Source organism: Curcuma longa, chromosome 3, assembly GCF_044706935.1.
Source record: "Curcuma longa cultivar G26 ecotype Majalengka, Jawa Barat chromosome 3, ITB_CL_G26_1.1, whole genome shotgun sequence".
NCBI classification, from domain to species: domain Eukaryota; kingdom Viridiplantae; phylum Streptophyta; class Magnoliopsida; order Zingiberales; family Zingiberaceae; genus Curcuma; species Curcuma longa.
In genome coordinates this window covers 1,330,360-1,354,801 of record NC_133863.1, presented here as the reverse complement: position 1 = coordinate 1,354,801, position 24,442 = coordinate 1,330,360, and the positions used below count along the sequence as shown (strand labels likewise).

General features: G+C 39.9%; 5 protein-coding genes across 6 annotated transcripts; 3 read left to right on the top strand and 2 right to left on the bottom strand.

Annotated features, from left to right (window-relative positions):
* Positions 1-1,063: 1,063 nt before the first annotated feature.
* On the top strand, positions 1,064-7,143 carry LOC141824629 (uncharacterized). Of its 2 annotated transcripts, none has more exons than XM_074711950.1 (2): positions 1,064-2,186; positions 6,723-7,143. In XM_074711950.1, the coding sequence occupies exon 1, from the start codon at positions 1,104-1,106 to the stop codon at positions 2,145-2,147; it is 1,044 nt and encodes a 347-aa protein (XP_074568051.1). In that variant the 5' UTR covers positions 1,064-1,103; the 3' UTR covers positions 2,148-2,186; positions 6,723-7,143. The 2 variants fall into 2 exon arrangements, with proteins under 2 accessions (XP_074568051.1, XP_074568050.1); XM_074711949.1 differs by having other exon boundaries at positions 6,676-7,143.
* Positions 7,144-8,989: 1,846 nt separating this feature from the next.
* Positions 8,990-12,131, top strand: LOC141824460 (metal tolerance protein 4-like). The gene is made up of 7 exons (XM_074711755.1): positions 8,990-9,231; positions 9,741-9,922; positions 10,021-10,219; positions 11,012-11,190; positions 11,258-11,408; positions 11,528-11,661; positions 11,765-12,131. The coding sequence occupies exons 1-7, from the start codon at positions 9,048-9,050 to the stop codon at positions 11,942-11,944; spliced, it is 1,209 nt and encodes a 402-aa protein (XP_074567856.1). The 5' UTR covers positions 8,990-9,047; the 3' UTR covers positions 11,945-12,131.
* Positions 12,132-12,158: 27 nt separating this feature from the next.
* Positions 12,159-17,249, bottom strand: LOC141824462 (protein PHOTOSYSTEM I ASSEMBLY 2, chloroplastic). Its single transcript, XM_074711756.1, has 5 exons — positions 17,030-17,249; positions 16,510-16,598; positions 15,230-15,401; positions 14,444-14,536; positions 12,159-12,627 (listed from the first exon to the last, which is right to left on the bottom strand). Exons 1-5 carry the CDS (start codon positions 17,145-17,147, stop codon positions 12,497-12,499), a joined length of 603 nt encoding a protein of 200 aa, XP_074567857.1. The 5' UTR covers positions 17,148-17,249; the 3' UTR covers positions 12,159-12,496.
* A 1,587-nt stretch (positions 17,250-18,836) lies between these two features.
* Positions 18,837-20,390, bottom strand: LOC141824445 (AAA-ATPase At5g57480-like). The gene has a single exon (XM_074711739.1). It carries the CDS (start codon positions 20,388-20,390, stop codon positions 18,837-18,839), a length of 1,554 nt encoding a protein of 517 aa, XP_074567840.1.
* Positions 20,391-22,256: 1,866 nt separating this feature from the next.
* LOC141825611 (serine/threonine-protein kinase STY17-like) lies at positions 22,257-24,369 on the top strand. The gene is made up of 5 exons (XM_074712992.1): positions 22,257-22,460; positions 22,543-22,809; positions 23,211-23,730; positions 23,822-23,964; positions 24,054-24,369. Exons 1-5 carry the CDS (start codon positions 22,257-22,259, stop codon positions 24,234-24,236), a joined length of 1,317 nt encoding a protein of 438 aa, XP_074569093.1. The 3' UTR covers positions 24,237-24,369.
* Positions 24,370-24,442: the final 73 nt, after the last annotated feature.

Sequence of the window (24,442 nt, the reverse complement as noted above, 5' to 3'; positions counted from 1 at the left end):
TTCCTCCCTCCCTAAAGTCATGGCTGTGTCTTCATCACTGAATATTAAACATTGTGTGTGACTCAGCACTCCTTGCGAGCCTCTAATTAATTGTTGTTTAGGGATTCAGTGTCATCGTTGATAATAGGAATTATTGGAGAAGGTAACTAACCTACTTCAATTCTAACTGCTACATTGTACTTATGTGGTCAGTTCTTAATTATCGCCTCCATTTATTTGTATATATCTCTCGCGCTCCTAGTGCTCTTTGAATAGATCTGCTTTTCATCTTAACTTTGTAGATTGATCTTTAGAAAGGAGAAAAACATTGTCCTGACGAGTTTGTAAATAATTGCATTAAAATAATAATACAGGAAGAAGTGAATATGATCGATGAGGTCAAAAAATAAATATTAAATGGAAATGAGATGGGACATGGTGGAGTGTGTCCGCCACGATCTTAGTTTGAAAAAAAATATGTCCGCCAAATAATAAAACAGCATCTTACCTAATGAGTGGATGTGAGGAACAAACCATGAGAGAAAAAACAAAGAAATGATGCAAGAGATCGCACAAACTTGGAATGATTGAAAAGAAAAGGTGGATGAAACTTGCTAGGCAACCCGAGTTATAGGGTAAGCACGCTGAATTTGTCATTTTCCATATGTTTGAGGCTTTTCTTCACGAGACAATATTAGGTGAAGGATAATAGCGACTGTTGCAGAAGCGACATAAGTGGTAAAGGTCTTATTAAACTCAAAAAATATTGAATTAATATCTCTCTTGAATTATGTTTTGGACGAATATACTGTTTAGAGATGAAATGAAAACAATATGGACATTGTCAAGGCTTTTGAAATTAGAAGTTTAAAGTTGTCAATATCTCGTCGAGCCCAGCCCAAGTTAGACGGGCCCAATAGGAACAGCCCAAGTTAGACCGGTCACGGCACTCAAAAAAGGGCTGAACCGGACCGGCCGGGTCACCCGATCTTTCTCTCTCCGACTGACCGACCTACCTTTTTACGGTTCACCATCAAGATTGACCGTTGACGACCAGAAGAACAAAGAGGAGGTGGGAGAGAAATGAAGAAACATTGAGACGGAGGGGAAGAGGTGCTGCCGACATGTCTTCCGCTGCTGCATCTCCACCTAATCCGACCGCCGTCGGCGGCGCCGCACCTCTCTGCTCCTCCGCCTTCACTGCCACCACTCCGCCGCCCATCATTTACTGGTGCCACCAGTGCGACATGAGCGTCACCCTCCTCCCTTCCCACTCTCCTCTGATCTGCCCCGATTGCTCCCGTTCTGATTCCCTCGAAGAAATGGAAATCGCCCCCACCCACCTCCTCTCCTCCTCTTCCCCTTCCTCCTCCTCCTCCTCCGCACCTGCTCCCCCTCCCCAATCCCTCCACTTTGTCCTCACCGATTCCGACGACGAAGAAACCGGATCCGCCTCGGACCCTGATGACCTTCGCCGTCCTCTCCGTTCCCGTGCCGCGCGCTTCCGCCGCCTCATCGCCCAACTGGCCGATGGAGGCGGGGATGACCCTCTCCCTCTCCTCCCGCCCTCCGCCCCCACCTGCTCCTCTCCTGCCTCCGCTGCATCCATCGACGCCCTCCCCACCGTCTGCATCTCAGAGGCTGACGCCGCTTCCCTCCCCTCTTGCGCCGTTTGCAAGGATGAGTTTGCCCTTCGATCTGCCGCCCGTCGCCTCCCCTGCTCCCACCTCTACCACTCCGATTGCATCGTCCCTTGGCTATCCCTCCACAACTCTTGCCCCGTCTGCCGCTCGCCGCTCCCTGCCCCTGATGAATATTCAGTCGCCGCCATGGGGCCGGTACTCCCCTCAAGTGTCTCGGCGGTTGGTGAGGGAGTTGATGACTCGTTGTCACTAGCGCTCAGCACGGCCGATGAGGAGGACATGGTGCTGACGGCTGCGCTATGGCAAGTGAGGAGTCAGCATCGTCTATCGTTCCCAGTTAGGACCCTTACATCAGAGACCATAGACGCGGCGCTCTTTCAGATGGAGCATTTGGATGAAACTCTGACGGACAGCAGGGAGGCGCTCTCACCGGAGTGCTCAGTGGAACGGCAGGGATCAACCATGGGAAGTAGCGCGGATGGCGGCGACAATACCACGAACCCCGAGATTAGGGATAGCTTTTAGTACGAATTCCTGATGGTTCTTGTTGTGCAAAGACTCGAGGTATGTTGATTCTCTACATACAAATTACCACGATTATAGTTCACTTAATAAACGAATTGCAATTACTGATGTTAACTAAAGTAACATGGTTACTACGAGTTACAATTTTTTTCATTAATGCTGTTATCTTTGTTCGAGATGATCATCAATGTTGGGAGGACTAAATAAATGCTATGATAATTATGCTGCTACGAGTTACGACTTTCCTCGATCAAATATGTAATACTGATCATTATTTTTTCATACTCTTTTATAAGACAGCTAGCAGAGAGTAACATATTGTGTGCAAGAAAATGGTTTGTGATGCTGATATGTACTCTCAACATAATAAAATCAACAAATTGGAAATATCCTTTCTTTCATGCTAATATCTAGATGTTAAAGTCGGGAGGAAAAATGCTGGTGTTTCAGGATTCATTAACTACATTCAATGCTATTGTTTTACATAACTTACATCTTCTAGGATTCTTTAGATGCGCAGCTTAGTGTTGTATTATATTGCCAGCTGTTGTACTTTTACATCTTCTAGGATTCATTAATGTCATGTTTTTTTTGCCAACTGGTAATGAATCCATGCGTTAATTTGACAATTTTGCAAACAGTGAAGGTCGTACGTATGGAAATCTAAATACTAGACTGCTTAGCGAGTGATTCAGTTTCATGGCTCTAATTATTGAACTACTGTCAACGGTTGGGTAGTTGCTCGATCAACTCTTTATGTGATTTTGTATTGATGACAATATCTGGTACCTGCAACCTATGTGTATTGTTTTTTTTTAAATTTGTTTTTACTGTTTTTTAACAAATAAACAATTAAAATTTGACTTTCACTCTCTCTTTCTTACCCTCCAAGGAAAAAAAACTTGAATGAACAACTCTACTTTTTCCCTTCCCTCCAAGAAAACCAAAACTAGTTTCCCAATCCTTTTCCTATGCCTCTTTTTTCCTCATCCTCTTTCTTTCCTTAGATATTTCCTTTCCTCATAGTAACTAGGTCCTTAGTGTTAAAGCTATGATGTTTTTGATGAAGGTATAGAGTTGAGTTGCCAGCTTAGAAAAGGTACTCTGATTGCCATAATTGATCTTTGGAGATTGTTTTAATTGCTTTATGGTCTTATGGTAGAATTTGAATTCAATTTTGACAAGGTTGCACCATCTGCAGAATAAAATGTTCTGCATGAGTTCACATGTTATTTATGTATCTGCCTTGTCATTCAGTCTTTCCAACAATCACCTTTACCCAAATGGCCGGTCAAGCTGGATAAGCACAAGCTACACCACTTGGGTATGATATGAAATTGTCAGGTGAGCTCCAATGCCTAGCCAGGAGTAATATTTAAATAAAGATACATATTTATGATAAAAGTAGTACCATTATGTATTACCAAAGTATATGATTTGTTTGATGAATTAATTAACAAGTGGCATCTGTAGAGTTAGGGACATATAAACCATATAGTATCAAGCATACAGAAAATGCAACATGTCATAATCCAAACAAGGCGATTGAGAAGGATCATATCATACTACTAAGTGGGCATGTCTCTCATTCATCATATGGGGATCACATTTTATCAATTGTATAAATTGTCTAGTTGTTACCTGCAAGATATATCTTTATTCTCATAGTGAATCACCCTTCCTCATTGAATCATCAAAATCATTCACTTATTTCAATCTTATATCATGCAATAATGCATCCCAACACTTTGTTTTGTTGATGTGATCTAATCATCAAGAATGGATGTCATAAATAAAAAATGAGTGAAACTAAAATTTTACCCAAGAAGAGTTTAGACTCACGTCCATGCTTGGGAAATAGGTTCTAAATGGTTACTGCTCAACTATCATACTAAATTATCTTAATATAAACACGATCTATCCAAATATTATGAACAGGAAAGCTAGTTAGTCAAAGAAAAAAAAAAAAAAATCTAAGGTTGTATTGGAATCCTAAAGGAGAAGGATCTAGGTGCAATGGTCTGATCAATTTTAAAATTAGATTTCAATCACGTTAGATATACAGAGGAGAAGAAGCAAGGACATGTAGAGAGGCAAACATTTTGAAATTGGAGTTCTAGGACGATGTGACAAAGTTTCTTCTAATTATATTTATGTATATGGTATATACCACACAAAGACACGCAAATATAATACTAAAAATCATCTTTCAGCAAGTAAACCAATCTGAAAAAGCTGCACATTATCGAATGTTCTGATACTGTAACAATGTCCACAAAAAACCATATAATATCAGCTCTAGAAGTATGAATAGCATCACATGAAATTCTACACCATCAGAAATCTAAGTCATGTAAAATGTTTATATGCCTTCATAATGCCAACTTGAGAATCCTCAGGTATTTTTGGTCTTCAATTTCCCCTTTCTCTTGCAGTGGATCATGGAGGAAACTCCATGCGCCGAGGGTCTTTTAGTTCATTGGGCTTGCTTTTTTCTGCACCATAGACTTTTAGGAAGGTGTATGTCTTAGCACCTTTCTTGTCCCCAGGCATAATCACTGACGTTTGACTATTAGAGGCTCTTCAGATGTGGTGCCTAGTGCTACAATGCCTAGCTGTACCTCTTAATAACAATAGTTCTAACTGAAAATTTGATTTGAAGATAGCTTTGGCAGTGCTTGAGGGTTAGATTTTTTGGTCGTTATTGGTGGTGATGAGCCATTGGAGGTTCTATATAATTGGATTGGTGGTGGATTCTTGTTGGCTTATTGTTGCTTAAGGATTACTTTGATGTTTGAATCGATCAGCAAATGCAATACTAATTGACCGTCTCCGACCTTGTGAATCCTCACTAGTCAAAACTATGGTCTCTGTTGGACAGGTGGTTTTTGAGGTGACATCGAATTGATGCTACTTTTGTACTCTCTGTTGGGCTCTTATCTTGGTTATCCTCTCCCTGAATTTGGGTCAATGTCTGTGCACACAATTTTGTATCTCAATAGGAGTGCATTGTGATATCTTTCCCTTCTGTCAAATAAAGCCATTGGAGATATTGTTGTGTCATTGGAAGAAATGTTTGAATAACACACAAGCCTTAAATCCATGTATATGTTCAGGGTAAGCTCAACTTGTTCATGATTTTGTCCAGGTTTCATGGGTATAGATTGTTAGCCATCAGTCTGATCCTGCATTCTTCTATTCAAGTCCTGTTGATGGCAGCTGGAAATGTGGTGCCAAGATCATAACTGAATCAGTTAATTTGAACACTTCTTATTTTGAATTTGTAAACTTTAGAAACAAAGAAAAAGAAAGCATCTGCTTCAGGGGAAAGCATCTTTTAAGAAATTTCTCATTACGATTGCAACATTGGAAATTTTGTTCATGCCTTCTCTCCTGGGTATTGCCCTTTGAGTTTCTGTGGGGAAAGATGATGCTGGAGCAAGAAATGAACTCAAATGAGTAGCTGTTCTTAATTATCAATTATCAGGTCTTTCGGATTTTGTTTCTGCAGTAGCACAATGAGTTCGAGTTGACTCTTCTTAATTTCTATTGGATTCTGGATTCTGAATTTCAAACTTTTTGATGTGTTTCTGGCATAGATCCTTAATTGTTATCCCTATCCTAGTTATTCTGGTTGTCTTTGGTGGATCTTTTCATTTTTTGTCTTCTTATGCCTGAGTAGCTAAACCTTTTCAAATACTCCAACAAACTAGAGTCGCAGTGATGACTGCCATTTCTGGTCCCTGAATATCTGCAAAACCTGTTCACTATTTGAAGAGAATTCTAAAATTACTACAGTAGTTGATGATGCAAAAGATGACTTCATTTCCTTTTATCAGGTTTAGTTTTGCTCATTTGCTACTAGCCAACAAATTTGCTCATTTTTCTGAAAATCTGTTTGACGCCTTGTATTATTTTGGACGTCTTATTCATTCTTTCATTAAAAACTTATTTTTATATGGACATTCACACTGTAATATCTTGTGTAATCTCTTCCAGACATGCCTAACATTATTGATAGTCAAAATTGATGAAAAGGAGCTCAAGTAAATTATAGGTCTCGACCATAGTTCTAAAAGTCATATGGGATTGCCAGCTGGACCAGAAAGATCAAAACCGGATGCTTCTCTGTCTAGGGTTGTGTAAACTGGTCAAAAATTGGTCCGGATGGACTAGCTTTGACAAAATCGTAAGAACCAATTAATCAATCAACTTTTCACAAAATCACAAGAACTAACATGTTTTCACAAAATCAGGCAGAAAATGGGTATTGATAACTTAATAATAAAATACCTAAAACTCTACTTTTAAAAAATAATTACAAGTTGGTTATTCTAGTGTTTACATCAATGTTTATTCCTCATTTCCTAGTAAACTAGTTTCCTTTTTATATTGGTTTATGTATGCTTTTGAATTTGTATAAGTAGATTTTAAGTAAAATTTTATATTAAATGAAAGTGATAAATATAGATGAGATTTATTAACCTAGGCCTGTTTGACCAATTGGCTTATCCCGGTTGATGTCCAGATCACTCTTCAATTTGACTGATTGAAGTATTGGTTCGAGTCAATCAGTGAACTGGAGCTGGAGTTGGAGCTGGAGCTTGTCAGATTCGACTTTTTATAAATTAAACGATGCCTTATCAGGTGTCTAGGGAGGATAAAGAACCAAAGCAGAGAAAGGACGGCGACTTCAAGCTCACCACTTTTGAGAACTGCGAACAACTATCTTGAATTTATCATCATAACTGTTTGTGTTATTTCTTTGAACCATCCTCCTTTCTCTCTATATAAATTCTACTGCTATCAATTTTCTGATCTGACCCTGAATATATGATAATATGTACTTGGATGTATATTAGCGATCTCGTGTTTGCCTTCATGGTGTAGCAGCCACATGGATACATGAAATTCTCCAATAATAATATATGAATGTTCTGTATACAGTCAATATAGCAATATGCCTAATAAATCTTTTTTATTGTTCTTTATTGAATTCGTTTCTGAGATATATGAAAATAAAATGGTTGCTAGTATTTGGGTGGTTGTAATGCAGTTTCAAATTCAAGTGTTTTTTAGCTTTAAAATGTATTTTTGGTGTATTGTGATTGTTTGTCATCCTCTTATTGTCTTCAGAAAAAAAAAGTATTAAGGATGATCAATTTTTATCATCAACAAGGTCTACTTATTTATATTACGTTTGCACATTTTCTTCCGAAACTTTATACCAAACATATTCTGGTAAATAGATTTTATGTTCACTGAAAAAATTTAAAAAAAGAAACGGAGAGAATATATATTTGTAATATAATAAGAGATTTGGCATATTATTGCCGATAACGTTTCATCTTCAAAAGTTTTATTTACCTCTAAATGCAATTTTAACTTTTACCTCTAAATGCACGACGTAATGCATTTGTGAGGAGGTAAATCAACTGCAGTTGACTTTCTGCCCCTTTGTTCTTTTATAATTTTACTACATTGTAATCAATTCAGCGCAACACAATATTAGCATCAAAACCCTTGTCGCCATTATTAGTTGTGCAAAGGTAGCCAAACCTGCCGTGTGAAGGTGGGCATGTGGCAATTGCTTTTCAAGAGATGACAACAATTTATGATGACGAGAGGAGAGCTGTTGGACGTGAAAGGGAGAATGAAGAAAAAATAAAATAAAAATTAAAAGAGTGTTTTTTTAAAAAACATGAATTGCAGTTCACCTCATTTATGATATCTGAATTACTTTTTTTTACTTGATCATTTTAAATATATAAAATTTAAGCTATCCATTGTATATTATGCATCATTGCAATAAAAAATAAAATTCTTACTTCTAGCGATTCCATGTGATTAATCACACAATCATTTATGATAAATAAATTAAAAAATTATAATTAATCAGGAAGATATTATCTTAATGTATATTATGCATCATTCATCAATATCCAAGCAGAGACCGGCTCTAACCTAACTCATTTTTTATTATCTATATAAGTTTTTACTTAGTCCATTAAAATCCACCATTTCCACGTTCAAAATCCAACTCACCTTTTATTCAAGGATTCGTTATCGAAGTATATATGATTCAAGGATCCGTTAGTGGACGATAAAAGTGATGTTGTCAATGATATAAAAGTAATTGGATATATAGTTGAATAATAAGAGGTTTGAGTTCGGTTCGATTGATTTTTTCCTAAGTTTAGCTTGGTTTAGGTTCGATTCTAATTTTAATTTTTAAACTCGAGATTTGATTCGTAATGAAATTAAATAATGAGCATGTTAACAAAATCTCTAAAATATATATAACAGGTTGTAGACATTTAATAAACACATTCTCATATTTTTAAATTAATAAATATTGTTATGTTCGAATTCGACTTAATAATATTTTCAAATTTGAATTCAGTTCGTTAACTTAATCGAATAAATTTTTTTTGAATCGAAATTCGAATAGCTCGTGAGCGATTTGATTAATTTACACGGTTGGATAGATGCGGAGGTAGTAGAAAAAAGTAATTTTTATTTAACTATAGGTAAGATTAAATTTAAATATTCAAATATTAATGAAAATTTCTTAAATGACTCATTTACCTCCAAATTAAATAACCGCCGATCCGATGCATTTGAAAATATAGTGCACTTTTGATTATTTTTAAAATTTTGAAGGAGCTTTCTTGATAGTTTGCTCAAATTAATCGGAGGATTACGCCTTGGTCAACGGCAGAAGGCACACAAAAGTCAACTTTCTTTTTTTTTCTTTAAAAAAATATTTTCCGATGCTAAGTCTCGAATATTGTTGTATAATGGAGGATCAAGTTGGCTCGGGCTCCTGCTGATATTTTAATTCTGAAGGGTAACCTTCAAGTGAAGTCTCTGTTTTCTTCTGGCGACAGAGAGAGAGAGATGGAAGGGGAGGTTGGGGAAGTGAGGGAGCCGCTGGTGGTGGCGCATCCCCCGCAGAGGAGATACTCTGTGAATTCGCTGCGTACAGAGTTTGTGGCTCGGCTACCGGCGAAGCTCCGCGACCAGATCGATCACGAGAGTCTCGCCGATGTCGATCTTTCCCGCGTCAAAGGCCTTCGCCGAGGTTCGTCGAACATCCGCCCTAGCTCGTATCCCCAACTATGACTGCTATTATTTTCATCGTTTGCATTTCTGTTCGATGGCAAATTAATCTGATGCAGTGACCTGCCCTGTTCCTTTTGAAGTTCATTGTCCATCTTGGCATGTAGCTTTGTTCTTATTTCTTTTGTGTATAATCTATTTTTTCTCAAATGTCTTGATGATCCGTCAGTTGGTGTCATGGATGATTTATAATGGTTGTAATTTGTATGCCTTAGCATGATTTGCTGCTGTTCCCTTTGAATTTAAGATCTGCTTCCTACTAATAAAGCTTAGAATATCTGCTGAACACGTTCAAGGAGCATCTACTGAACTTATTTTTAGGAATTGTATAATCGTTCTTTCTCTTTGTCAGCATTAGGAATTTTAGGAAGTTGTTCTTCTTTTTTCCCCTCTTTGTATGCTTAGGAATTTCAGGAAGGTTATCAGCTTCTTCCTTATACTAAAGCATTTCCTTTATCCTCTTTTGTTTAGGGGAGAGAGAGTACTACGAAAGGCAATTCGCCACTTTGAGATCTTTTGAAGAAGTTGACTCTTTGGCTTCTGCGTTTGGAACTGTTGACTGCCAAGATGACTTGGAGAGGGAACACGAGGCAAAGAATGAGTTTGCGATGAAGATATCCAATTTTGCAAATATTATTCTCTTGGTGTTCAAGGTAGTCTAGTTGCTGAGGCATCTCCCAATCACCAGAACCTGAATAAATTCTGTGGACATGTAAAAAAACTCCTGTACTGATCCCTAAATTCATGACAGATATATGCTACAGTAAGAACTGGATCCATGGCAATTGCTGCATCTACACTTGACTCGTTGCTGGATTTCATGGCAGGTGGCATTCTTTGGTTCACCCATTTGTCTATGAAGAATGTTAACATCTATAAGTATCCCATTGGCAAGTTGAGAGTACAGCCTGTGGGTATCATTGTATTTGCTGCTATCATGGCTACTTTAGGTATGCCTCATCCCTCATCTCTATCTTATGTATCTTTGATTATAAATTATGAACTTTAAACTTCTTTATATTAGAGCCACTTTGCTATTCTTTTTACATTCATAGGTTTTGTTCCTGAGTTCACTTGTTACTGTCAATTTTTGAATATCAAGTCTTGGAGTAAACCTAAATTCTTACAGATCAAAATCAGACAATTATCTGGAGTTTGATAACTGTTGTGCATACTGTATGCAAATTAGTTTTCTTGTAGTACTAATGGTATGAATTACATATATAGATACACTTACAGCTGCGTGCGTAATAGAGAAGAAACCATAAGGAAGCAGTGTGGTGTTAGCCTTTGCTTGTTTGTGGATCGCCATTGCTTTGGTTTGTCCTTCATTGCCATTGGTGGAATGGTTCCCTGTTCTAAGATTGCAACAGTAATGTGGATATTTTCTTTTCCACATTCTAGCTATCATCATGTTGCAAACTAGTTCCAACTTTGGGGGTAAAATAGCAAAAATGTGAATCAAATAGTTTTAGCCTTGTTTCACTTATATAGGTTCTTTTGCTAAAATAGTTAGAAGACAATTCATCTGTCCAGTCCTTAGTCTCCATTCTCCGAATACTCAAGAGATGAATTCGAACAGAAACCATCTGTATTTTTGTGGACTTGTCACTTCAACGAGTTAACAGCGACTGACAGTGGTTTCCTCGATAAATAATTGAAGATTTTTGTATGATTATGCAATAATCCATTCATGATAAAAACAAACACTTGTATTGATTGTGGCCTTCTTTTTCTTTCAGGCTTTCAAGTATTAATTCAGGCACTTGAACAGCTGATAGCCGATCACCCTCCAGAGAAAATGTCCTCAGGGCAACTTATCTGGTTGTACTCGATCATGTTGAGTGCCACTGCAGTTAAACTCGTCCTTTGGTTTTACTGCAGGAGCTCTCGCAATGAGATTGTCAGAGCCTATGCTAAGGTGAGTTCTAACAGTACCTATCGATTAATTGTCAAGTATTAACTTCTTCTATGCCCATGATGTTCAGGACCATTACTTTGATGTTGTGACCAATGTCGTGGGTCTTGTTGCTGCTGTTCTTGGTGATAAATTGTACTGGTGGATCGATCCAGTTGGTGCCATTATACTGGCTGTTTATACAGTGATTAACTGGTCAGCCACTGTGTGGGAGAATGCAGGTTCTATCACTAACCCTTATTTTCATTAGTACAATGAGAATCTGTGATCTATGTATTGAGAAACATATAATAAACCTATATTTTTGCAAATGCTGATTTGACTTTAACCTTCATTACAGCTTCATTAGTTGGTCAGTCGGCTTCGCCTGAAATGTTACAGAAATTGACATATCTCGTGACGAGGCATGATCGTCGTATTAAGCATGTCGATACAGTTCGTGCGTATACCTTTGGTTCTCTCTACTTTGTGGAGGTTGGTCTCTCTATTTTTACTCTAGCTCTTTATGAGGAGTTGTAGCAATCAATACAAAGCATTCTTAATAGTCATTAATTTCTTCTCGGTGGCATTGATGAAGGTTGACATTGAGCTACCTGGAGAACTGCCTCTAAGCGAGGTGCACGCTGTAGCAGAATCATTGCAGGAGAAGATTGAGAAAGTCCCAGAGGTTGAGCGAGCCTTCGTGCATGCTGATTTCGAAAGCACTCATAAGCCTGAACACAGCGTTCGCACAAGTCTTCCGGAAGGCGAGCATTAGACGCCCTCACTGATGGTGAGCGATTACACTATTATTGTACCTTTTAGTCTAGATAAAGAAGCATGCGAATGGATGGACATGAGCGTGAGCTCTGTTTTTCTCAGTTTTTTTTCCTTGTGAACGTTATGCATTGCGTTCGGGATTTGATGTCATCGATTATAATAATTCATCTGAGAGGCAAAGGAAATCAAGATCTCAAATATCCTCACCAGTATAAGAAAAGCTTCTTGCAACATGTTATCGAAGTATGGTATATACAATTAATGGAAAATTTTCTAAATTAACATAAGCACCATAACAGATAGAAGCAACAATACGAAAGGAATCTGCATCCCCTCTCTCAACGTGTCCTGTGTGCTCTTTTACTCTCTTTACCATGATGGTTGAAGTAGGCAACTTTCGTCACATATGCTCCTAAGCTCCATCAAAGTTCGACATAATGACTTCTCTGAGTGTACTTACATGTAGACCATAGCGAGCATCAAGTTATCAGCATTTTGTCTGACTGTAGAAGGTGAGTAGCTGCAAATTTAAACATACTCGCGAGACTACTTAGGAGGTCGGCAACAGCCTGCCATTGTACATCTTTTCCAACAATTTTCGCGCTTCAGGTCTTCGAAGAAGCCCCTTGTTGTTGGGTAAACCTGTGCCGAGACAAATAGGGCACACCAGTTTTCCACGACCTACACCATCATACAACAACAACAGCCAATTTATCCAAAAGGTCATGCCAATGTCCGTTTGCAAACTAAATGAAGGTTCAAGAAAATGGAAAACAACATTTCTCAGTGAACAACAGATTTTCAGGTCTTGTGGAATGCTGAAACTTAGTAGTGCAAAACAACAAAAGGAGGGGGGAAATTGCTGACAATATGTGCGCAGAATTACTCTGGATAGAATTTGAAAATTCTGAACACTAGCATGGTCAAATCTAAATAAGCAATTCAAGGAGAAACCAAAGCACACAAGAAAACATGAAAGAGAGTTATTCGGGAGGAAAAAAATTGCTGACAGAGTGCAAACATGACAAGATAAAAAAAACCCCAGTAAAATCTCAGCCATATTGAACACCATCAGGCATGCAGCAAAAGGATTAAGCAGTCAACAAATCAAGAAAATAAACAAGCATACAACACTTCAACTCGACTAATGTGAACCTGACAACATGACAATTTTTGTGTAATTGTTCTGATTTATATCTTCGAAAACAAACAACCCATCACTTGTACACTAATCATGTTATGTGTTTACTTATTAACCTAGTACCTCACACTCACCCCTCAAGTTGGAGCATAAATAGTATCTATATTCAGTTTCTTGGATAAACTAGTGAAGCTATTATAACCTAGACAAAAATTAGACAAGACAATAATGCATTGAGACACATACTACTTATTGAATGAAGCATGCAGCCAAGGATCTATTCAATCTCATGTCAGCACACAGTCAATAATGTCTTGGAAGTAGCACATCAAGAAAGAGGGAATAAAGACGGAAGGATCATGTGAAATGAGAATGAAGAGTAATCTTAAGAAACTCCAAACTTTTCTTTATCTCAAAAGAGTTTCTTCCTAAAGTGGTGTATACAATAGCACACGATAGACTAAAGGAAAAGAAAAGGACTATAGATAAGAGGAAAGATAGATGGCACATTTCACTTTGTTGGACCTAGCAACAAAGGGTCCGTCTCTAACGAAACCATGCTAAGTTTGTTTGGAAAGAAAAATATTTTATTGCACTGTAAGGGAGATGTATATATAAGACTCGTGATAAAATTCTAAACCTAAAATACAATATGGAATTAGACTCACTATACCAATAACCCTATTAACCTAATACATGTTTCTTCAAGCCTATAAATTGTGTAGCGCTTTCTAAAGCCAAAACTATCTGTAGCTGGAATACTAATCTGGCAACATAAAATTGTAATGCTTACAGGTTAATTTGAAGTTCCAATTGAATATAGTAGCAGCACATGCAAATGATGTTTCTGGATTGTGTTGGATGGGTTACGGTTCAGCTTATCTTGTTTCCTTGGAAAGGCCAAGCAATTTAGCAAGCAATAAATGTTAGATTAGCATGGATTACTTATGTTAAACTATCATGGAAAAGGCTATACTTTCTCAATATCTAGAATGGTAAAGATTTCTATCATATACAAACAATAATCACAGGCATAAAAACACCAGTTTTAGAAATACAAGCAGCTTCTAATCAAATTGCTGTGATCAACGTTTTTCATTCGTGAAACAGTTTTTTTATGATTCTTAATGAGTGAGGAGAGATGGATCATTGAATTTTATAATGAACTTGGCAGGCAGTGTATAGGGGCATTCTGGAAGAACTAAAACACACTTAATGTCAATATATGATTCTGCACACCTAAATGTCATTATGTGATCATGTACACTTAAATATCATCATGTGACTGTTCATGCATGGGGTAATGCACTCGCAACTCTGTACCAAGTCTCTTTGACAAAATAGAAAAATCCCTACCATAACAATTAGGGCACTCTGTAAACTCGTACACATCTTTTGCCCGCTTTCTATTGAGTGCTTTCCATTTTCCCGTGCCACCACACATGTCACCTAAGTCAAAGTAAAAAAGATAGCATCAGAATGATCTAGAACAGTAATTTCAAAATATTTCTGCCAATAAAATGACCATCGGTATCATTTACCATATGATTTTGAATTTGATAATGCCAATTGTGATTAATTCATATATATCATGTCATTTTCTCTTTATGAGAAACCTAAAAATTAGTCTACCATTTTCAGTACCACATTCTGTCAGATATAATCCATGGAAGGTTTTTGTTATATATATATATCTTTCTTTTCCAGTTTTTGTACAGGAAAAATATACAGTTTTGCATGACTGATGGTTCACTATAACTTTCATGGTAAATCAGAAGACATCTGTAGTTCATAGCATAACTCTAGCTGCACAATCTTCGGCCGGGTAGCTCTGACCTAAAATCCAACTTAGTTTCATGGGAATAATGATGGAAGAAATAAACCATTTATTTCATAGTCATCCTTTCATAGGACCAGATGAAAATCTGCATGCTGATGTTTCTAATTTGACAGGGTAAGAATACCTAATTGCTGAGTTTCTTCTATCTTTTGCAACAATTTCATTATTAGAACATCATCAACATAGAGAATTCTATATTTAGTATCTCTTGTAACTTGTTCGCAAGACTTTAAAATCAATCATAAAGCTAGCTCAACACCATTTGAACCACTTAATATAACATAAGAAGAAAGATATCTTACATAATACAACACCACTTCCGCTACAATTTCGACACACAGATTTTAATTTACTATCCGTTGATTCTAATGCAAATCCATCAGATGCATGCAATGAACCAGCAACATTTACTGCTGCTAGAGTTGCACATAAACATGCAACACATTTTCGTCTTGAATGAAGTGAACCAGTCTCCTGCATGAGAAAGTAGAACTTTAACAAGGACATTACAATGTAAACAAACAAAGATATTCTTAAATTATAAGATCTTTATTCTTAAATTATAAGATCTTTCAGAGAAATCAACTAAATCACAAGGCATAATGCAACCTACCATTTATGCATACTTTTCACATCTAATCATATATGTTGTGTTTACTTGGACGGAAACGAGAAGGAAACAAATTTGAGAAGGAAAATGAGATCCAATGTTTACATCGTTCCCTTTGATTCCATCCAAGTAAATAAGATGGGTCAAAATAATGAGTGGGGACTAACTAGCATAGTTTTTCTTTTCTTTTCTCTACTCACATAAACTTTCTCTGAGACTCCCCTCCCCTCAACTAAACAGAACATAATAATTTTAATATGGCTGGAACAATGATTATCATTCAAATGATAAAAGATCAATCCTTCCATGGCATGCCATTCAAATATGAAGACCAACTCTGATGTTTGTTTAATTAGACTATAACTTTGTCATGGTATTTGAGATGTGCAACGCCATGTCTGCTTTCGTCTTAACCATTGTAGTCTAGATTGACACATTAGGCAATCAGTCATCTATATGTTGCCTGACCAAGTGCAGATATTAGGTAGGAGTGACAATCAGCAGGGAAAAGACTGCCTGTGCAACAAGCAGATACCATCTATTGGCTTGTGACCTTCTGGAAGCTAGCAAGTTCTGCTTCTGGTTAATGAGGTGCTTCCAATGGGAAGAGAATTAGTTGCGATCTAAACCTGCACCATATCTACATTGACTGAGAACTATTTCCTATTTAGCATTGCCAGAGATCCTTTCTGAGATGCACAGATCTCAACTTATGCGGCAAACCATTCACCTTATTACGCAAGTTGACAAAGTTTAATTCAACATAGAATCTAATGTTTCTTTTCTTTCTTCCAAACTTACACAAGACGAGAAGACAGCAATGTATATTAGAATCCAGGGTCTATTGTTAGTACAGAAATAGAAAATGTGTGGGTTGTCAGTGCCATTGTGTAAGTAAACCAAACAAAAGCACAATGTTTGTAACCTTCAAGCTAAAAAAAAGACATTCAAAGATCTACAAGAAGATGTAACCTTTAGGTCAATAGGGCTTGATGAAGGTTCACTGTCATGATGCTTTGGTTCTTCCTGCTCCTCCAGATTGGAGCTGACATAAATTTTAGCTGTCACTGAATTAATTAGCTTGGGAATCCAAAAGCATAAGGCGAATAAGATATATCTACTAAGAATTATAAAGCAATAAATAAAGCAGTCTCGTTTCAAAACCCAATTCGTTTATTACATTAAACAATCACAGTTTCAGCCATTCAGGAACCACCGAAGTTTTAACTAAGAGATAAAACCACTAAACGCTCCTTGACAACAGATTAGAAAGTTCATAATCACTTCATACTTCTGAATACAAACAAAAAACGATAATAGAAGAGCGCAGAAATCTTCATAAGAGGAAACAAAATGTCTAAGGCCGACACATTAGGTCTCGCGACTCAATATTCTAGCAAAGATACCATTTTACTGCATAAAAAAAAATATCGATACACAGAGAATACGCGGAATAGGAACCGTCTCCTCTGTCAATTCAGTTAGAACTCACCGCCAAAACTAGCGGAGTCTCTGCTTGCGCTTCCGCCTCTTCTTCTGCTTCGGTTCCTACTCGTCATTAAAGAGGGGGAGATAGTGGAGAAGAGGAAGACGCTACAACCAGTCGTCATCTCCGTTCTCCTCCTTCCTCTCCTCTTGCCTTCGCCTTCTCGACCAGTTTATCGCGGAGCAGCAAGGCCACTCGCCGAAACGGGACCGGGTTATCTTCGAGGAAAGGCCCACAGCAGAGTCTATGCGAGTATCCGCATAAATTTTGTCCATTTGAGCTTGTCGGACCAAATTACCTTATTAGTTGTGATGGGGGCGGAATCCTGTTCCCCCCGCAGCCCATGTGGTCAGTTGATCTGTCAATCAAGATAGATCAAATATGACCCAAAGAGAATCGAACCCAATCCATATGAGATTCAGATTTGACCAAACTTAGCGCACTCATCTAGGAATAGAATTTATCCGGAAATAAGATAGTTACTAAATTTAGGCCTCAATCGTCAACCTACTTAACGCACTCATCCCCTAGGAATAGAATTTTTCCGGAGGCAAGATAGTTACTAAGTCTACACCTCAATCGTGAATATCCACATTGTCTCAATTTTAGTCGTCGGCATCCTCTATGTGTTAGCATCAGTCGTTGACATCTTCACTGTCTCGATCTCAGTCATTGACATCATACCTCAGCTTCAACTCAACTTCAACTCTTGACATCATCATTGTTTCAGCCTTAATTGTTGACAATCTCATTGTCTCAGTATAAATCATCAATATCATGCCTTGACTTCCACATCATTATTGTTTCAGTGTCAGTCGTGCGACTTCCTCACTGTTTCGATGTTAATCGTTGACATCATGCCTTAGTCTCGACTCCTAGCATAATGACTGTTTCAGCCTCAGTCGTCAACATCTTTACTATCTCAGTCTCAATCATAAACATCATGCCTCCATCTTGACTCTTGACATTATCAGTGTTTCAACCGCAAACCACTAACTTCTTCACTGTTTCAGCCTCAGTTGTAGGCATCCTCTCTGTTTCAATCTCAACATTCTCGCTGTCTTGCTCTTAGTCGTTGACATCATCAAATCTACACTCTATGGGGACTACTAAGAACACATGAGGGGCGCGCAAATACAGAGGATAGCATAACCGCTTCTAATGGCTATTGGATTTGATACTTTCACCCGCTCATACGAGGATGATGGAGAAGAATATAGTATTTGATATGGAAATGCTTTTTTGACCGTTATATAAACCCTAGAGATGGTAAATGCAAGAGGACGACTTCGACTCCATTGAGCTTTTTTTGATTTCTCTTTCTTCCTGCTTTAAGCTTTGATACGGGAGTAAATCATAACTTGAGCATCGGAGTGATTTGTCGGAATCTCTCTCCGATGTCATTCTAACCCAATGTTGAAGTATTTTTCAAACTCTTTCATCCACCTCGTCAATGATTTGTGATCATTTGTTGATTGATAACTTAATCATCTATAGTATTTAATCAAAATAAATTATATATCATATATTCTTCAATTTATCCAAATATAGTGTTAAATTTGAAAATAAATAAATAAAAATAAATACTAATTAGGCCAGTTTTCAGCCTCCTTACAAAAGAGGAAATTAATACCATAAGGATTATATACGCCAACCGTAGTCTGAAGATTACAAATCTTACAACACAGTACAGAAGTTCCCTGTTCTTAAAGAAACGCCTTCGAAACTATAAATCAAGCAACGACGAAAATAAAAAACCCAAAAAACGAAAATAAAAGGGGAAATAAGAATAAATCGCGTAGCCCCTGTAGTACTAAACACCCCTGCTTTCTGAATCAGACTTGGTCAAGCTCCTCAGCCGCCTCAAAAACCTCACCTTTTTCTCCCAACCGGCCCTCCTCCTCTTTCCCCCCGCCTTTTCCGGCGACTCCTCCCAACTCCACGCCCCGGACTCCTCCTCTTCCTCTTCGCTGCCTGCTCCACCCGCGACTCTCGCCCTCAGCTCAGCTACCAAGCTCCTCACCGCCTCCTCTGGCTCTTCCCTGTGCCTCAACAGCACCTCCGCCACCTCCGCAGGCGTCATCTCCGCTCCCGCCCGAATGAGACCCTCCGCCACGGTCACCGTCTCGTGGTCCCTCATCCCCACGTATCTCTCCACCAGTTCCCGCATTGCGTGCGCCCCGCAGGCCCCCAGCCTCACGTGCACGTCCATCCGGCCCGGCCGCAGCAGCGCCGGGTCGAACGCGTCCACGTAGTTCGTCGTGAACACTATCACCCTCTCCTCGCCGCAGCATGACCACAGCCCGTCGATAAAGTTCAGCAGCCCCGACAGCGTCACACGCCCGTCGTTGCCTCTGCCTCCGACGTCGTCGTCCTCGGAGTCGGTTCCCTCGTTGTCGAGCGAAGGCTGCCGTCGACGCCTCACCGTCCTCATCCTCGCTGCTGTGGACTTCGCCGTACCACGCCGATCGCCGGTGAGATCGAGAGAGCAGTCTATGTCCTCGATTACAATTACGGAGCGGTTGTTCGTCTGGATGAGCAACGAACGTAGGTCCGAGTTGTTGGCAACTCGGGTCAACTCCAGATCGTAGACGTCGTAGTGCAGGTGGTTGGCCATTGCAGCAATGAGCGAGGACTTTCCGGAACCCGGCGGGCCATGGAGCAGGTACCCGCGCTTCCACGCGCGGCCCGTACGGCAGTAGAACTCTCGGCCAGCCGCGAAGGCATCCAGGTCCGCGAGGATGCTCACCTTCAGCGCGGGCTCGAGCGCCAGCGTGGCGAATGTGGCTGGGTGGCGGAATGGCACGGAGAACCAGGAGGGTGTCACTCCGCGAGGCGAGTTGGTGAAGAGGCGACGGGGGCGCGAGGAGCGCTCGAGGTGGTCGGCCGCGCCGGAGAGGTGGGCAAGGTAAGGGCCGAGGAGGGCGGCGGAAGCGCGCTTGGGGAGGCGGAGAGAGTAGGTCCGACGCTCCTCGAGCGAGTCCTGGAGCGTGTCGGCGTGGTGGGTCCAGAGGAGGCGTTGGCCAGCGAAGGAATCTTCGAGGGAATGGTTGGGGGATATCGACAGCGAAGGGGCGGCGAGAGAGCCGCAGGGGAGCGAGAGGGTGAGGCGAGGCGGGGCGGAAGAGGCAGCTGCAGAGCTAATAAGCGACTGATGGAGGTAGAGGTGGACGTGGCGGTAGAGGTCGTTCGGTTCGACGGCGGAGGAGCCGAGGAACTCAGGCACGTCGAAGTAGGAGTAAGGGGTGAGGGAGTCTTGAAGTGACTGCCACGTCGAGTGGAGAAGGGCCAGAAGCTGAGAAGGAAGGATGTTTTGGAGGATGGTGAGCAGCCCTAAGAGCGACCACATCTGCGATAGAAGCTCCATGATCTTTCACTACGTGCCACTGCTTCTGCTCTTCTGCTTCTTCCTGCGGCAGGTCAAGAACAAGAGCAAAGCACTGAGAGAGAGCAGCACGAGTATGACCTATATAAACCACGAAGGGCAAGGAAAGAGGAATGTGGAGAATTAAGTCGATGTATAGTCACCGGGAAAAAGAAGACGAAACGAAGGGGAAAAGCAAAAGAAGATTTAAAGCGAAAGATGCATTGGCAGGGGACAGAGCAGGCAAGAGCTCTGCTTTTTTTGCTTTACTTGGCACCTCGAGGATGGAGAGGGTGGCTATGAACTATGAATTACTTCTATATTTGTTCGTGTTTGACTCTTGAGTTAGGAATCCTTCGCTGATGATTTGTATAACCAAAATATTTGTCGAAGTTAACATTGATTCTGCAAGCGTCGTCTTAGCATGCCTTTAAGCTTTGTCGTTGAAAAATACAATATTTTGGATGGATTGGAAAAGCGGGATAAAGGAAATTGTTCACAGGTCAGTAGTCAGTTCATGGGAATAGGAATCCAAGAAAGTGATAAGCTCCATAGAGAAAAGAAATAGAGGAATGTCAATATTCCATCGTTGAGAATCCAGATTTCTCGTGTGACCTGCGAAGTTGCCGATAAAGAGAGATTGTTAAAAGAAGATTTTGCCTAGTTCGTTCTCCTTTAGAAAGCTAGTTAAGAGTAGGACTTGAATTTTGAATTCGTACTAAAGCTCTCTTAGTATAATTTCTTTCTTTTCTTGAAGTTTTCACACATATACAGTCAGTCGTTATCAAGTTATAAGATCCTAATTATAAGTCTATTATATGATAACTAAGCACCAAGGAGTGTCCTTATATCATGTACAATTGTTCTCAATATTGATTACAAGGATTGATTACATGCAGATATGGATGCTAACTGAAGTGTTTCATGACATGGATCGGATATCCAACATCAATCAATTCAGCGATGAAAGTGATAACTAATATCCACCAAAAGCAACGAACATCCAAGCGACTTGCAAACATAACTGCATCGAGTTCATCTGTTTTACCTTGGAGATGGCATCTGATTAAAGTTCCTGCGCTTCTTTCATTGTGATACTGCAGAACTCCTTTAATTTTGATTCCTACGACTTTTTTTTTTATCCGTTTCACAGCCACGATCTCTTCACATTTCTGCATATTAGTATGCTGCTAAAGGTATTTGATGGCATTGAGTAGATGCTAAAGCTTAAGAAAAATATAATAAATGATGTGTAGTGGCTCAAGAATCAACCATAACCTATTAAAAGACGATGCGTTCTGCGTTCATGATGATGTTAGTATCAGTTTGTCCACATGAAGTTAAAGTTGGAAAAATTATCAGCTCAGATTATTATAGTTAGGAAAGCTTGTAAAAGTTGAGTTTTAGACAGGTTAGAGACTTAGCAAATGCATGCAAATAGCAGAGAAGATTGCACAAAGTGAGAGAGAAAGCTGAGTATTTTAAGAATCTGTGCAAGACACGTCGGGTTGTCTATATCTTTACTAAAACCACCTAAAGCTTCACTTAAAAGAACACTTTTCAAAGCTAGATGCCAATGCACGAGCTCAAACGGGTGTCCAGCGAGCTTTTGCTTGATCGATAAATACAATGTGCCTTTATGTTCTTGTAAAATACACATAGTAGTACTCGTATAAAGATAACAGCTGCCGTCCATTCACAATGCGTCAATGCCTAATCTGAAAATCTGGAACACGACAACATCTCCTTGGATACATCGTTAAACTTGTTCGTCTCCTTCCAATCGATGCTGAGATCAGAGCACCATAAGTAACACACGAGTTTCATGTTTTCTTCGTCTTCCAAATTCATCTTGGAGTCGAACAAAACATGAGCTTGCAGCAAACTGAACAGCAGCTGTGGCAACGAAAATTACTGTCACCAAGTCGCATACTGTCTCCGATCGAGTGTTCACCAGATTCCCCAAACGAGCAGCAGCAGAAGCAGCTTCGCCCCTGTTCTAGGGGCCTCGCTGCAATCTTCTCTCTGTTCCCAATGACTCAGCACTCTAGCAAATCAAGACTCGAGAAGCAGGTATCACTAGAATTGCATCGTTTTGTGTAATTATTTGATACTGCAAATGATAATTGTTGAGCTTGGTGAATGTTCTGAAAAGGTTGCAGAACTCCAAGAGGAAGTTAGTCGACAAAGAGAGCTGAAGGCGACCTATAAGGCCCGTCTCGAGAGGACGCAGGAGTATCTGAGGTACTGTCTGGAGATCGCCAAGGAGAATGGATTCTTGCACCTCTTATCCAGCAACACAGAGATCTATGTTTCTGCAAAAATGGAGCAGGATTCCAGTTTGCAGGAAATTGATCATCCAAATTTGACCGGTATAGTTGATCAAGCGAAGCTCAACAGTTGGTACATAGAGCCGGATGAGGTACAGTGTTTCTGAATTCTACGTCCCTGCAATTGTTAGAAATGAGAGAAAGGAAGAGAAGAGAAAAATTAAATTTCACCCTCTGTTAGTTTTGTAAACTATGTCATTGTTCCCCTCCAAAGAACTTCATCACGTAAATGACACTAGGGATACCACTAGGCCTGTTAAGTAGAATTTAAATATTTGATTATGTTTAATAACTAAAAAAATATTTAAATAATTTAGAAAACACATATATAAATTCATGTATTGGTTTGGATATTTGAAAATATCAGGTGATATCCTAAATCTGGGAGTAAAGTGAAATATTTTGTAAAATCCGGGGCGGAATGAATTTCAGTAGCGACGTAAAATCCATGTAGGGGCCAAAATGAAATTTAACCGGATCCCTACCCTTTCAGATCGATGTCCACGAGCAAATCGGCAGCGGAACCACCGCCAACATCTACAGAGCGACATGGCGAGGCCTGCCCGTCGCCGTCAAGTGGATCCACCCTTCCGTACTCCAGTCCGGAGAGGGATGCGGAGGCCTGGCCTGGTTCGTCCAGGAGCTCGACATCCTCTCGCGCCAGCGCCACCCACACGTTCTCCGCCTGATGGGCGGTTGCTTCCGCACTCCGAGACAGGGGTGGGTGGTCACGGAGCTCCTGAGTGGAAAGACGCTCGCGGAGTGGCTCCACGGGCACAAAGGGCGGGAGAAGACGAGGTCGATGCCGCTTCCGCCTCTGAAGGAAAGGGTACAGAAGGGGCTGGAGATCGCTTTGGCGATGCAGTACCTTCACCTGCAAAAACCCAGGATCCTCCACCGGGACCTGAAGCCGAGCAACGTCCTGTTGGACGACGCGATGCGTGTGCGGGTGGCAGACTTCGGGCATGCTCGCGTGCTGGACGAGGGAGAGGTAGCGCTCACCGGAGAAATGGGTAAGAATCCGATGATTCACTATGTTAATTAAGAATAACAAAAAGGAGAAGTCAGTAATCTTGTGCGTTATGGTTGGATTGCGCTGGCCAGGAACTTACGTGTACATGGCGCCTGAGGTGATCCGTTGTGAACCATACACAGAGAAATGTGATGTTTATAGCTTTGCCATCATTCTAAATGAGCTTGTAACCGGTGAACATCCATATATTGAGACCAATTTTGGTCCCGGCAAGGTACACTCTTATGATCCCTTCTCTGGTATTAAAAATGCAAGAATCGTAATAGAATTTGATGAGCTAAGTTTGTGTGCTTCTCATGGCAGATTGCACTGGAGGTGAGTGAAGGAAGGCTTAGGCCAAATATGAAAGAGTATGAGAGGCAATGCAAGGAGCTCAGAGAACTTATATCCTGTTCTTGGCATCAAGATTCTGAAAGTAGACCTGACTTCGCAGCTATCACTTTGGCTCTTGGAAAGGTAGTAGATGAGTTAAAGTATAGTTGCTAGTGTTACGTAATATGGCCTAAAATTTCAGTTAAAACTTGCATGCATATCACTGTTCTTCATTTACACCTGAAATTTTTGTTTCATTTAAGATTGTTGTATTGTCCTCATGAATTTCTAAATTTTATAATGAAGAGAATACGCTTATGACTCATGAGCGAAGTATTTTGAAGTTGGCTAAGATCTGGGAGATTATATAAGTGTACAAC

What these genes read in the sequence shown, in the direction of transcription:
- LOC141824462 (XM_074711756.1), bottom strand. Translation starts at nt 17,147, where the DNA reads ATGACGACTGGTTGTAGCGTCTTCCTCTTCTCCACTATCTCCCCCTCT. An exon ending in CAAGCCCTATTGACCTAAAG is followed by an intron (nt 15,402 to 16,509) that starts GTTACATCTTCT and finishes TTTCTCATGCAG; the next exon opens with GAGACTGGTTCACTTCATTC. An exon ending in AGAGTGCCCTAATTGTTATG is followed by an intron (nt 12,628 to 14,443) that starts GTAGGGATTTTT and finishes ATGATGGTGTAG; the next exon opens with GTCGTGGAAAACTGGTGTGC.
- LOC141824460 (XM_074711755.1), top strand. Translation starts at nt 9,048, where the DNA reads ATGGAAGGGGAGGTTGGGGAAGTGAGGGAGCCGCTGGTGGTGGCGCAT. An exon ending in TTATTCTCTTGGTGTTCAAG is followed by an intron (nt 9,923 to 10,020) that starts GTAGTCTAGTTG and finishes AATTCATGACAG; the next exon opens with ATATATGCTACAGTAAGAAC. An exon ending in TTGTCAGAGCCTATGCTAAG is followed by an intron (nt 11,191 to 11,257) that starts GTGAGTTCTAAC and finishes CATGATGTTCAG; the next exon opens with GACCATTACTTTGATGTTGT.
- LOC141824445 (XM_074711739.1), bottom strand. Translation starts at nt 20,390, where the DNA reads ATGGAGCTTCTATCGCAGATGTGGTCGCTCTTAGGGCTGCTCACCATC.
- LOC141824629 (XM_074711950.1), top strand. Translation starts at nt 1,104, where the DNA reads ATGTCTTCCGCTGCTGCATCTCCACCTAATCCGACCGCCGTCGGCGGC.
- LOC141825611 (XM_074712992.1), top strand. Translation starts at nt 22,257, where the DNA reads ATGAGCTTGCAGCAAACTGAACAGCAGCTGTGGCAACGAAAATTACTG. An exon ending in AATCAAGACTCGAGAAGCAG is followed by an intron (nt 22,461 to 22,542) that starts GTATCACTAGAA and finishes TGTTCTGAAAAG; the next exon opens with GTTGCAGAACTCCAAGAGGA. An exon ending in GGTACATAGAGCCGGATGAG is followed by an intron (nt 22,810 to 23,210) that starts GTACAGTGTTTC and finishes CTACCCTTTCAG; the next exon opens with ATCGATGTCCACGAGCAAAT.